The sequence below is a fragment of the Anomaloglossus baeobatrachus genome, chromosome 5 (genome assembly GCF_048569485.1).
Source record: "Anomaloglossus baeobatrachus isolate aAnoBae1 chromosome 5, aAnoBae1.hap1, whole genome shotgun sequence".
Lineage (NCBI taxonomy): Eukaryota > Metazoa > Chordata > Amphibia > Anura > Aromobatidae > Anomaloglossus > Anomaloglossus baeobatrachus.
In genome coordinates this window covers 592,054,358-592,067,347 of record NC_134357.1, presented here as the reverse complement: position 1 = coordinate 592,067,347, position 12,990 = coordinate 592,054,358, and the positions used below count along the sequence as shown (strand labels likewise).

Here is a 12,990-nt window from a genome sequence, read left to right as displayed (position 1 = left end):
CTGTGGGCTGTGGATGCTGTGGATGCTGCTGTGGGCTGTGGATGCTGCTGTGGGCTGTGGATGCTGCTGTGGGCTGTGGATGCTGCTGTGGGCTGTGGATGCTGCTGTGGATGCTGCTGTGGGCTGTGGATGCTGCTGTGGGCTGTGGATGCTGCTGTGGATGCTGCTGTGGGCTGTGGATGCTGCTGTGGGCTGTGGATGCTGCTGGCTGTGGATGCTGCTGTGGATGCTGCTGTGGGCTGTGGATGCTGCTGTGGGCTGTGGATGCTGCTGTGGGCTGTGGATGCTGTGGGCTGTGGATGATGCTGTGGGCTGTGGATGATGCTGTGGGCTGTGGATGCTGCTGTGGGCTGTGGATGCTGCTGTGGGCTGTGGATGCTGCTGTGGGCTGTGGATGCTGTGGGCTGTGGATGCTGCTGTGGGCTGTGGATGCTGTGGATGCTGCTGTGGGCTGTGGATGCTGCTGTGGGCTGTGGATGCTGCTGTGGGCTGTGGATGCTGCTGTGGATGCTGCTGTGGGCTGTGGGTGAGGCTGTGGATGCTGCTGTGGGCTGTGGATGCTGTGGGCTGTGGATGCTGCTGTGGGCTGTGGATGCTGTGGATGATGCTGTGGGCTGTGGATGCTGTGGGCTGTGGATGATGCTGTGGGCTGTGGATGCTGCTGTGGGCTGTGGATGCTGCTGTGGGCTGTGGATGCTGCTGTGGGCTGTGGATGCTGTGGGCTGTGGATGCTGCTGTGGGCTGTGGATGCTGTGGATGCTGCTGTGGATGCTGCTGTGGGCTGTGGATGCTGCTGTGGGCTTTGGATGCTGCTGTGGATGCTGCTGTGGGCTGTGGGTGAGGCTGTGGATGCTGCTGTGGGCTGTGGATGCGGCTGTGGATGCTGTGGATGCTGCTGTGGGCTGTGGATGCTGCTGTGGGCTGTGGATGCTGCTGTGGGCTGTGGATGCTGCTGTGGGCTGTGGATGCTGCTGTGGGCTGTGGATGCTGCTGTGGGCTGTGGATGCTGCTGTGGGCTGTGGATGCTGCTGTGGATGCTGCTGTGGGCTGTGGATGCTGCTGTGGGCTGTGGATGCTGCTGTGGGCTGTGGATGCTGCTGTGGGCTGTGGATGCTGCTGTGGCCTGTGGATGCTGCTGTGGGCTGTGGATGCTGCTGTGGGCTGTGGATGCTGCTGTGGATGCTGCTGTGGATGCTGCTGTGGGCTGTGGATGCTGCTGGCTGCGGATGCTGCTGGCTGTGGATGCTGCTGTGGATGCTGCTGTGGGCTGTGGATGCTGCTGTGGGCTGTGGATGCTGCTGTGGGCTGTGGATGCTGCTGTGGGCTGTGGATGCTGCTGTGGGCTGTGGATGCTGCTGTGGGCTGTGGATGCTGCTGTGGGCTGTGGATGCTGCTGTGGATGCTGCTGTGGGCTGTGGATGCTGCTGTGGATGCTGCTGTGGGCTGTGGATGCTGCTGTGGATGCTGCTGTGGGCTGTGGATGCTGCTGTGGGCTGTGGATGCTGCTGTGGATGCTGCTGTGGGCTGTGGATGCTGCTGTGGGCTGTGGATGCTGCTGTGGATGCTGCTGTGGGCTGTGGATGCTGCTGTGGGCTGTGGATGCTGCTGTGGATGCTGCTGTGGGCTGTGGATGCTGCTGTGGGCTGTGGATGCTGCTGTGGGCTGTGGATGCTGCTGTGGGCTGTGGATGCTGCTGTGGGCTGTGGATGCTGCTGTGGGCTGTGGATGCTGCTGTGGGCTGTGGATGCTGCTGTGGGCTGTGGATGCTGCTGTGGGCTGTGGATGCTGCTGTGGGCTGTGGATGCTGCTGTGGGCTGTGGATGCTGCTGTGGGCTGTGGATGCTGCTGTGGATGCTGCTGTGGGCTGTGGATGCTGCTGTGGGCTGTGGATGCTGCTGTGGGCTGTGGATGCTGCTGTGGATGCTGCTGTGGGCTGTGGATGCTGCTGTGGATGCTGCTGTGGATGCTGCTGTGGGCTGTGGATGCTGCTGTGGGCTGTGGATGCTGCTGTGGGCTGTGGATGCTGCTGTGGGCTGTGGATGCTGCTGTGGGCTGTGGATGCTGCTGTGGGCTGTGGATGCTGCTGTGGGCTGTGGATGCTGCTGTGGATGCTGCTGTGGATGCTGCTGTGGATGCTGCTGTGGATGCTGCTGTGGGCTGTGGATGCTGCTGTGGGCTGTGGATGCTGCTGTGGATGCTGCTGTGGGCTGTGGATGCTGCTGTGGGCTGTGGATGCTGCTGTGGGCTGTGGATGCTGCTGTGGGCTGTGGATGCTGCTGTGGGCTGTGGATGCTGCTGTGGGCTGTGGATGCTGTGGATGCTGCTGTGGATGCTGCTGTGGGCTGTGGATGCTGCTGTGGGCTGTGGATGCTGCTGTGGATGCTGCTGTGGGCTGTGGATGCTGCTGTGGGCTGTGGATGCTGCTGTGGATGGTGCTGTGGGCTGTGGATGGTGCTGTGGGCTGTGGATGCTGCTGTGGGCTGTGGATGCTGCTGTGGGCTGTGGATGCTGCTGTGGGCTGTGGATGCTGCTGTGGGCTGTGGATGCTGCTGTGGGCTGTGGATGCTGCTGTGGGCTGTGGATGCTGCTGTGGGCTGTGGATGCTGCTGTGGGCTGTGGATGCTGCTGTGGATGCTGCTGTGGGCTGTGGATGCTGCTGTGGGCTGTGGATGCTGCTGTGGATGCTGCTGTGGGCTGTGGATGCTGCTGTGGGCTGTGGATGCTGCTGTGGATGCTGCTGTGGGCTGTGGATGCTGCTGTGGGCTGTGGATGCTGCTGTGGATGCTGCTGTGGGCTGTGGATGCTGCTGTGGGCTGTGGATGCTGCTGTGGGCTGTGGATGCTGCTGTGGATGCTGCTGTGGGCTGTGGATGCTGCTGTGGATGCTGCTGTGGGCTGTGGATGCTGCTGTGGGCTGTGGATGCTGCTGTGGGCTGTGGATGCTGCTGTGGGCTGTGGATGCTGCTGTGGATGCTGCTGTGGGCTGTGGATGCTGCTGTGGGCTGTGGATGCTGCTGTGGATGCTGCTGTGGGCTGTGGATGCTGCTGTGGATGCTGCTGTGGGCTGTGGATGCTGCTGTGGGCTGTGGATGCTGCTGTGGATGCTGCTGTGGGCTGTGGATGTTGCTGTGGGCTGTGGATGCTGCTGTGGATGCTGCTGTGGGCTGTGGATGCTGCTGTGGGCTGTGGATGCTGCTGTGGGCTGTGGATGCTGCTGTGGGCTGTGGATGCTGCTGTGGGCTGTGGATGCTGCTGTGGATGCTGCTGTGGGCTGTGGATGCTGCTGTGGGCTGTGGATGCTGTGGGCTGTGGATGCTGCTGTGGATGCTGCTGTGGGCTGTGGATGCTGCTGTGGGCTGTGGATGCTGCTGTGGATGCTGCTGTGGGCTGTGGATGCTGCTGTGGGCTGTGGATGCTGCTGTGGATGGTGCTGTGGGCTGTGGATGCTGCTGTGGGCTGTGGATGCTGCTGTGGATGCTGCTGTGGGCTGTGGATGCTGCTGTGGATGCTGTGGGCTGTGGATGCTGCTGTGGGCTGTGGATGCTGCTGTGGGCTGTGGATGCTGCTGTGGATGCTGCTGTGGGCTGTGGATGCTGCTGTGGGCTGTGGATGCTGCTGTGGGCTGTGGATGCTGCTGTGGGCTGTGGATGCTGCTGTGGATGCTGCTGTGGGCTGTGGATGCTGCTGTGGGCTGTGGATGCTGTGGGCTGTGGATGCTGCTGTGGATGCTGCTGTGGGCTGTGGATGCTGCTGTGGATGCTGCTGTGGGCTGTGGATGCTGCTGTGGATGCTGCTGTGGGCTGTGGATGCTGCTGTGGGCTGTGGATGCTGCTGTGGATGCTGCTGTGGGCTGTGGATGCTGCTGTGGGCTGTGGATGCTGTGGATGCTGCTGTGGGCTGTGGATGCTGCTGTGGGCTGTGGATGCTGCTGTGGGCTGTGGATGCTGCTGTGGGCTGTGGATGCTGCTGTGGGCTGTGGATGCTGCTGTGGATGCTGCTGTGGGCTGTGGATGCTGCTGTGGGCTGTGGATGCTGCTGTGGGCTGTGGGCTGTGGATGCTGCTGTGGGCTGTGGATGCTGCTGTGGGCTGTGGATGCTGCTGTGGGCTGTGGGCTGTGGATGCTGCTGTGGGCTGTGGATGCTGCTGTGGGCTGTGGATGCTGCTGTGGGCTGTGGATGCTGCTGTGGGCTGTGGATGCTGCTGTGGATGCTGCTGTGGGCTGTGGATGCTGCTGTGGGCTGTGGATGCTGCTGTGGGCTGTGGATGCTGCTGTGGGCTGTGGATGCTGCTGTGGATGCTGCTGTGGGCTGTGGATGCTGCTGTGGGCTGTGGATGCTGTGGGCTGTGGATGCTGCTGTGGATGCTGCTGTGGGCTGTGGATGCTGCTGTGGATGCTGCTGTGGGCTGTGGATGCTGCTGTGGGCTGTGGATGCTGCTGTGGATGCTGCTGTGGGCTGTGGATGCTGCTGTGGGCTGTGGATGCTGCTGTGGGCTGTGGATGCTGTGGATGCTGCTGTGGGCTGTGGATGCTGCTGTGGGCTGTGGATGCTGCTGTGGGCTGTGGATGCTGCTGTGGGCTGTGGATGCTGCTGTGGGCTGTGGGCTGTGGGCTGTGGGCTGTGGATGCTGCTGTGGATGCTGCTGTGGGCTGTGGATGCTGCTGTGGGCTGTGGATGCTGCTGTGGGCTGTGGATGCTGCTGTGGGCTGTGGATGCTGCTGTGGGCTGTGGATGCTGCTGTGGGCTGTGGATGCTGCTGTGGATGCTGTGGGCTGTGGATGCTGCTGTGGGCTGTGGATGCTGCTGTGGGCTGTGGATGCTGCTGTGGGCTGTGGATGCTGCTGTGGGCTGTGGATGCTGCTGTGGGCTGTGGATGCTGCTGTGGATGCTGCTGTGGGCTGTGGATGCTGCTGTGGGCTGTGGATGCTGTGGGCTGTGGATGCTGCTGTGGATGCTGCTGTGGGCTGTGGATGCTGCTGTGGATGCTGCTGTGGGCTGTGGATGCTGCTGTGGGCTGTGGATGCTGCTGTGGATGCTGCTGTGGGCTGTGGATGCTGCTGTGGGCTGTGGATGCTGCTGTGGGCTGTGGATGCTGTGGATGCTGCTGTGGGCTGTGGATGCTGCTGTGGGCTGTGGATGCTGCTGTGGGCTGTGGATGCTGCTGTGGGCTGTGGATGCTGCTGTGGGCTGTGGGCTGTGGGCTGTGGGCTGTGGATGCTGCTGTGGATGCTGCTGTGGGCTGTGGATGCTGCTGTGGGCTGTGGATGCTGCTGTGGGCTGTGGATGCTGCTGTGGGCTGTGGATGCTGCTGTGGGCTGTGGATGCTGCTGTGGGCTGTGGATGCTGCTGTGGATGCTGTGGGCTGTGGATGCTGCTGTGGGCTGTGGATGCTGCTGTGGGCTGTGGATGCTGCTGTGGGCTGTGGATGCTGTGGGCTGTGGATGCTGCTGTGGGCTGTGGATGCTGCTGTGGGCTGTGGATGCTGCTGTGGTCCTTCGCTCTGTTCCTGGCTCCTCCCCTCTGTGCAGTGATTGGCCGCCGCACGGCTGAGTGTCTCGTTACTGAGCGGGGTGACGTCATGCTGAGCGGCTGCAGGAGGCTCCGAGGCTGAATGACTGAGCCCCGGCAGAGCGCACGCAGCAGCGCTGTCCTCCGGCTGCCGGCCTCCTCCATCCCCCCGGCCTCCTCCATCCCCCCGGCCTCCTCCATCCCGCCGGCCTCCTCCATCCCGCCCTGCCACCATGCAGAGCCATGAGTCCCCGCTGCCTGCTTCTCTTTGTGTTTGGCTGTGTTGGCGGGGCGGTGGTCATTAATTCCGCCATCCTGGTGTCGCTGTCCGTGCTGCTGCTGGTGCACTTCTCCTTCTCTACAGGCCTGCCGGCCCTGACCGAGAGCCTGCCGCGCATCCTCAGGTACCTGCGCTGCCGCCCCCTCCCCCTGCTGCACTGCCGCCCCCTCTCAACACTGACGCTCTCAAACCCCCCCCCCCGCACTGACGGCCCCCCGCACTGACGCTCTTCCCCCCACACCCCCCCCCCCCCGCACTGCCGGCCCCCCGCACTGACCCCCTCTTCCCCCCCCCCCCCCCCCCCCGCACTGCCGCTCGTCCCCTTATCAGCTGATCTCTTTTCTGGATTCTGCCTCCTGCTGCTGTGAAGTGCTTGTGTTTTATGTGGCATAAGGGGGGGGGGTGCAGGTTGATGGGGAGGGCACTAGGTGATGGTGGGGGGGCGCAGAGTGGTAATGAGGGGCGTAGGGCGATGATGGAGGGGCGTAGGGCGATGATGGAGGGGCGTAGGGCGATGATGGAGGGGCGTAGGGCGATGATGGAGGGGCGTAGGGCAATGATGGAGGGGCGTAGGGCGATGATGGAGGGGCATAGGGCGATGATGGAGGGGCGTAGGGCGATGATGGAGGGGTGCAGGGTGATGGAGGGGTGCAGGGTGATGGAGGGGTGCAGGGTGATGAAGGGGTGCAGGGTGATGGAGGGGCGCAGGGTGATGACGGAGGGTGTAGAGGGGTAATGAGGGGCGCTGGGTGATGATGGGGAGGCGCAGAATGATAATGGGGGGGTGCAGAAGGGTAATGAAGGTGGTGTCTGCTGTCGGTGCTCTCTGGGGGAGGTGGTGTCTGTTCCGCCGGTGCTCTCTGGGGGAGGTGGTGTCTGTTCCGCCGGTGCTCTCTGGGGGAGGTGGTGTCTGCTGTGCTGGTGCTCTCTGGGGGAGGTGGTGTCTGCTGTGTCGGTGCTCTCTGGGGGAGGTGGTGTCTGCTGTGTCGGTGCTCTCTGGGGGAGGTGGTGTCTGCTGTGCTGGTGCTCTCTGGGGGAGGTGGTGTCTGCTGTGCCGGTGCTCTGTCGGGGGGAGGTGGTGTCTGCTGTGCCGGTGGTCTCTGGGGGAGGTGATGTCTGTTCCGCCGGTGCTCTCTGGGGGAGGTGATGTCTGTTCCGCCGGTGCTCTCTGGGGGAGGTGGTGTCTGCTGTGCCGGTGCTCTCTGGGGGAGGTGGTGTCTGCTGTGCTGGTGCTCTCTGGGGGAGGTGGTGTCTGCTGTGTCGGTGCTCTCTGGGGGAGGTGGTGTCTGTTCCGCCGGTGCTCTCTGGGGGAGGTGGTGTCTGCTGTGCCGGTGCTCTGTCGGGGGGAGGTGGTGTCTGCTGTGCCGGTGGTCTCTGGGGGAGGTGATGTCTGTTCCGCCGGTGCTCTCTGGGGGAGGTGATGTCTGTTCCGCCGGTGCTCTCTGGGGGAGGTGGTGTCTGCTGTGCCGGTGCTCTCTGGGGGAGGTGGTGTCTGCTGTGCCGGTGCTGTCTGGGAAAGGTGGTGTCTGCTGTGCCGGTGCTCTCTGGGGGAGGTGGTGTCTGCTGTGCCGGTGGTCTCTGGGGGAGGTGATGTCTGTTCCGCCGGTGCTCTCTGGGGGAGGTGGTGTCTGTTCCGCCGGTGCTCTCTGGGGGAGGTGATGTCTGTTCCGCCGGTGCTCTCTGGGGGAGGTGATGGCTGCTGTGCCGGTGCTCTCTGGGGGAGGTGATGTCTGTTCCGCCGGTGCTCTCTGGGGGAGGTTGTGTCTGTTCCGCCGGTGCTCTCTGGGGGAGGTGGTGTCTGCTGTGCCGGTGCTGTCTGGGGGAGGTGGTGTCTGTTCCGCCGGTGTGCTCTGGGGGAGGTGATGGCTGCTGTGTCGGTGCTCTCTGGGGGAGGTGGTGTCTGTTCCGCCGGTGCTGTCTGGGGGAGGTGATGGCTGCTTTGCCGGTGCTCTCTGGGGGAGGTGGTGTCTGCTGTGCCGGTGCTCTCTGGGGGAGGTGGTGTCTGTTCCGCCGGTGCTGTCTGGGGGAGGTGGTGTCTGTTCCGCCGGTGCTGTCTGGGGGAGGTGGTGTCTGCTGTGCCGGTGCTCTCTGGGGGAGGTGGTGTCTCTTCCGCCGGTGCTCTCTGGGGGAGGTGGTGTCTGTTCCGCCGGTGCTCTCTGGGGGAGGTGGTGTCTGTTCCGCCGGTGCTCTCTGGGGGAGGTGGTGTCTGCTGTGCCGGTGCTCTCTGGGGGAGGTGGTGTCTGCTGTGCCGGTGCTGTCTGGGGGAGGTGGTGTCTGTTCCGCCGGTGCTGTCTGGGGGAGGTGATGTCTGTTCCGCCGGTGCTCTCTGGGGGAGGTGGTGTCTGTTCCGCCGGTGCTCTCTGGGGGAGGTGGTGTCTGCTGTGCCGGTGCTCTCTGGGGGAGGTGGTGTCTGCTGTGCTGGTGCTCTCTGGGGGAGGTGGTGTCTGCTGTGTCGGTGCTCTCTGGGGGAGGTGGTGTCTGTTCCGCCGGTGCTCTCTGGGGGAGGTGGTGTCTGCTGTGCCGGTTCTCTCTGGGGGAGGTGGTGTCTGCTGTGTCGGTGCGCACAATCCGTCCTGTCCGGATAGTTTGGCGCAGTGTGTAGTGTCTCCGGATTATCGTCCACTGTATATGGAGGTAACCGCTGCTGTCTGTCGTCCTGTACAGGAAGGAGCGGCCCATCTCGTTGGGGATCTTCCCGCTGTCTCCTGGTGACTCTTTAGTCCTCCCAGAAACCCACGGAGCAGAGACGCCCGGAAATGGCCCCTGGAAGCTTCCGGAACAGAACCACGCCCGCTGCAACTCCAGTCTGAAGGTAATGGCCTGTAAGGGTCGGGCGCGGAGTATTGTATAAACTGCTCCGTAATATCGTCTCGCGCCTTTTCCCGCAGGACGAACTGTTCAGTTTCAGCCAGCCGGGGGTGAAGCCCGCCGGCCCGGACCCCGACAACATGGTGCAAAAGGACCAAAAAGATGAGGTCATCCTGAAGGCGAACCTGAAGAACAACAACGTCCAGAACACCCAGAAGAACGAAGACGTCCAGGTGAACCAGGAGACCAGCACCGCCGCCACGGGTAGGTCCCGAGCCGCCACAATGTGCTGCCGAATCCACCCTGACCTCACAGCGCTACAACATGAACATCCCCTTTAAATATAAGACCTCACTCCCTAGCATAGTGATGGCTCCGGAGGACGCACGTTTCGACCAGCCCAAGGTCATGGCTCAGACTCGGAGGTCGCGCTCTTCTGCGGCGTCCTTAATGCATCTGCCTCCTAATTTATTTATGTCCCGTTCTTTTAATGGATCGTGCGCTATCGATTACGTCTGGTAGGCCCGCGCTCCGATTCCTGGGCAGAGACTACTCCTAGCTCAGATGTTGGGCGTTGTAGTGGACACTGAGCGAAGCTCCGCACAGATAATTCTGCCCCCTTCTTCCATCCACATAAGTCTCATTATTTATGGAGCTTTACAAATATGGACAGCCCCTTTAAATCCTTAATTTTTCAATTCATTGTCCATGTTTTCCAGATACCAATGATAATGAGGAGAAGTCTGAGGTGCAGTCCATCATCGAGTCCACGCCGGAGCTGGACATGGACAAGGAGCGAGCCTATCAGATGACGAGGTGAGACGCTGACAGCTTGGTGGTGCCGGTGTACTTATTGCTGCCATAGCGTGCTAACCCGTCCTCCGTCTCTTCCCAGCACCCCATCCAAAGGCATCGAGAACAAAGCGTTTGACCGCAACACGGAGTCGCTTTTCGAGGAGTTGTCCTCCGCCGGGACCGACCTGATCGGAGATGTGGACGAAGGGGCCGACCTGCTGGGTAATAATCTCTTAGTCCTGTCGCCTTGGAGGAAACCTTAACTTTTACACAGGAAGTGTTGTCTTAGGGACACAGGTCATTTTCATTCCTTGATGCTCAATTGTTGGTCACAGGGATGGGACGCGAGGTGGAGAACCTGATCCTGGAGAACACGCAGCTTCTGGAGACCAAGTACGTGCATCCTCTACACCTGCTCCGGGGCGTACACATCGCCTTGGTCATTGCCCCCCCCCGTATAACATCATGTTGTGATAGGAACGCCCTGAACGTGGTGAAGAACGACCTGATCGTCCAGCTGGACGAGCTGATGTGCGAGAAGGACGTGCTGCAGGGCGAGCTGGACGCCGTGAAACAAGCCAAGCAGAAGCTGGAGGACAAGAACAAGGAGCTGGAGGAGGAGCTGAAGAAGTAAGTCACGTCCTGGGACGCAAACCGCTACCGGACGGGCAGAACCCGCCCCTGAAAGCTGCCGATTCTTCTTCTTCCAGGGCCCGAGCCGAAACGGAGGAAGCGAAACAGAAATCAAAAGACGAAGATGATGTAAGTGGGTGACCTATCGCGTTCTGTAGTGTTGTCTCCTCCGCTGATCGATGCCGCTTCTCCCGGTGCAGAGCGACGTACCCACCGCGCAGAGGAAACGCTTCACCCGGGTGGAGATGGCGCGAGTGCTGATGGAGCGCAACCAGTACAAGGAGCGGCTGATGGAGCTGCAGGAGGCCGTGAGGTGGACGGAGATGATCAGGTGAGGGAAGAAGGACCACCATACGTGCCACCGTGGGGGTCTGTGTTTAGAGCTGAGGTGCAGTACCACACGCAAGCTGTCTCATTTTGGAGAATCCCTTTAAGACCATGGCATCAAGGCTGCCGTGAGCGATCCCATTGATCTCATTGGGATTATTTTCTTTTAGGGCTTCAAGAGAAAATCCTGCCATGCAGGAGAAGAAGCGTTCCAGCATCTGGCAGTTGTGAGTACCGCGTAATGCCCGCGCCCGCCGTCCGCCTGATGGTCCCACTAATGCCCTTCATTTCCCTCCTCAGCTTCAGCCGCCTCTTCAGTTCCTCCGGCACGACGTCCAAGAAACCGGAGCTTCCCGTTAACGTCAAGTACAACGCGCCGACCTCGCACATCACCCCTTCCATCAAGAAGAAGAGCAGCGCCCTGGCCAAGCTGCCCAGCGACAAGTCCAAGGCCTTCGACTTCCTCAGCGACGAGTGAGCAAGCCAATACTATTCCTAGCTGATTGGGGGGGGGGTCACCAGCTTGCTGACTGTTTCCAGCGACTCTGAGCCTCGTCTGTAGGAGAAGCTAATCTGTTATGTCTTCTCTCAGCCTCTCGGGCGGTGGCGGCGAGGCCTCGTCAGCCTCCAGGCGGGAGCAGAAGCGGGAGCAGTACCGGCAGATGAAGGCGCACGTCCAGAAGGAGGATGGCCGCGTGCAGGCGTTCGGCTGGAGTCTTCCTCAGAAGTATAAGCAGGTAACGGCCGCCCCCCGTCCACGACGTATAGGCTGTGGTGACCCTTCTGCGTTTACGCCATCATGGGTATCCTCTTACTAGCAGGCGACCAACGGCGGCCAGAGCGACGGCAAAATGAAGAATTTACCCGTCCCCGTTTATCTACGGCCCCTGGATGAGAAGGACACGTCAATGAAGGTGACGTCACATCCAGAGCTGCATTCACACTTCTGCTTTATTCGCGACCGATCTCCATGGGTTTTTTTTTGTTCACAGCTGTGGTGCGCGGTCGGCGTTAACCTCTCCGGAGGAAAGACCAGAGACGGCGGCTCCATTATCGGAGCGAGCGTCTTCTACAGCGACGTTCCCGGATCAGAGACGGTGAACCAGAAACCCAGAAGTGAATCACAGAGCAGCCTGGAGAAACTGGAGCAAGAGCTGAAGGTAGAGAGCGTGCGGTCACAGCAGCGCCCGGCCACCGGGGGCGCCGCTCTGTTACCACCTCTGTCATTGCGCAGGTGCAGCAGAAGGAGCTGCGGCATCAGGACGAGCTGTCCAGTCTGGTGTGGATCTGCACCAGTACCCACTCCTCCACCAAGGTGATCATCGTGGATGCCAACGACCCGGGAAACATGCTGGACAGCTTCATCGTATGCAACTCCCATGTGCTATGCATCGCCAGCGTGCCAGGTGAGCGGCCACGTGGTAGTGCACATCCCGCCGGGCCTGAGGGTTTGTCACTGTGTGTCAGTGCCGGTAAAAGAGCTCACACTTGATGATTGCTAGGGGTAATGGAGACGGACTACCCATCGGGAGATTCCTCCAAGCTGGACGCAGACTCGGCTCAGGCAGACAAGTCCTCCTTATCGGAGAGCCTGGTGAGCAGCTCCTCCTCCGGTGACCAGGGCATCGCTGGCGTCAGAGTGACCGCTGCCTCCGCTGAGGACGCCGAGCCCATCGCATGCCAAACGCCAAGCGTGATCTCCCCAGAGGCGGAGGGGAATCCAGGTAGGTGGGGATGGTGCCGAGCAGCCGCCTGCCTCGCTGGCCGGGGTACACATGGCTCATCCCTCACTCTCCATGCCTGACAGATCCCGACTCCACCAGTCCCGAGCTGGACGATAACGTGCCTACAGCCGAGGAGGCCACCGAGGCCACGGAAGCCGGGGACAGCCCCACAGACGAGGTGGCCGACATCACACAGGCGGGGATCTACACCGAGCACGTGTTCACCGACCCGCTGGGTGTGCAGAGCACAATCGACGACACCAGCTGCCTGGACAGGTAAGGGTTACACAGCTGAAGCCCGGCATGGCCGCCCCAGTAATGGGCCAGGTACCCTAACTCTCAATATCCGTCCCCTCCCAGTAACGACTCCGACCTCTATAAAGACGGAGTGGCCACGCTACCCACCGAGCAGGATCTGATGAGAGAGGAGGCCCAGAAGATGAACAGCCTGTTACCCACCATGTGGCTGGGGGCACAGAACGGACAGTAAGTACCGCCGCCGCCTGAGGGGGGCGCCATCGCACAACTACTCCAATGAAGTATTACACAATTGTCGGACGGTCCCATCAGCGTCTCACTGTCTCATTCCCATCATCTGGTTTCTCTTGCAGCCTCTACGTCCATTCCTCCGTCACCCAATGGAAGAAATGTCTCCTGCAGATCAAACTGAAGGACTCGATCCTGAGTATAGTGTGAGTATGGAGGGACTATGTATGTGGGGGGTATATAGTGTATGTGGGGGGTATATAGTGTGGGTATATAGTGTGAGTATATAGTGTGAGTACGGAGGGAAAGTGTATGTGGGGGGTATATAGTGTGGGTATATAGTGTGAGTACGGAGGGAAAGTGTATGTGGGGGGTATATAGTGTGGGTATATAGTGTGAGTATATAGTGTGAGTAAGGAGGGAAAGTGTA

The 12,990-nt window shown here is 61.1% G+C and overlaps 1 protein-coding gene across 3 annotated transcripts in view; it reads left to right on the top strand.

Annotated features, from left to right (window-relative positions):
* Positions 1–5,570: 5,570 nt before the first annotated feature.
* Positions 5,571–12,990, top strand: part of SPAG9 (sperm associated antigen 9) — a 26,051-nt gene continuing 18,631 nt past the window's right edge. For 2 of the 3 annotated variants that reach the window (XM_075351470.1, XM_075351467.1), the window contains exons 1-19: positions 5,571–5,911; positions 8,452–8,599; positions 8,676–8,859; positions 9,315–9,411; positions 9,491–9,612; positions 9,726–9,783; positions 9,868–10,020; positions 10,101–10,152; positions 10,224–10,354; positions 10,521–10,577; positions 10,651–10,824; positions 10,943–11,087; positions 11,169–11,264; positions 11,343–11,510; positions 11,585–11,756; positions 11,853–12,074; positions 12,158–12,350; positions 12,435–12,560; positions 12,686–12,766. In XM_075351470.1, the coding sequence (XP_075207585.1) occupies positions 5,751–5,911; positions 8,452–8,599; positions 8,676–8,859; positions 9,315–9,411; positions 9,491–9,612; positions 9,726–9,783; positions 9,868–10,020; positions 10,101–10,152; positions 10,224–10,354; positions 10,521–10,577; positions 10,651–10,824; positions 10,943–11,087; positions 11,169–11,264; positions 11,343–11,510; positions 11,585–11,756; positions 11,853–12,074; positions 12,158–12,350; positions 12,435–12,560; positions 12,686–12,766 (2,540 nt within the window). In that variant the 5' untranslated portion in view covers positions 5,571–5,750. The remainder of the gene's footprint in view (positions 5,912–8,451; positions 8,600–8,675; positions 8,860–9,314; positions 9,412–9,490; positions 9,613–9,725; positions 9,784–9,867; positions 10,021–10,100; positions 10,153–10,223; positions 10,355–10,520; positions 10,578–10,650; positions 10,825–10,942; positions 11,088–11,168; positions 11,265–11,342; positions 11,511–11,584; positions 11,757–11,852; positions 12,075–12,157; positions 12,351–12,434; positions 12,561–12,685; positions 12,767–12,990) is intronic. The other variant, XM_075351468.1, reaches the window with a different exon arrangement.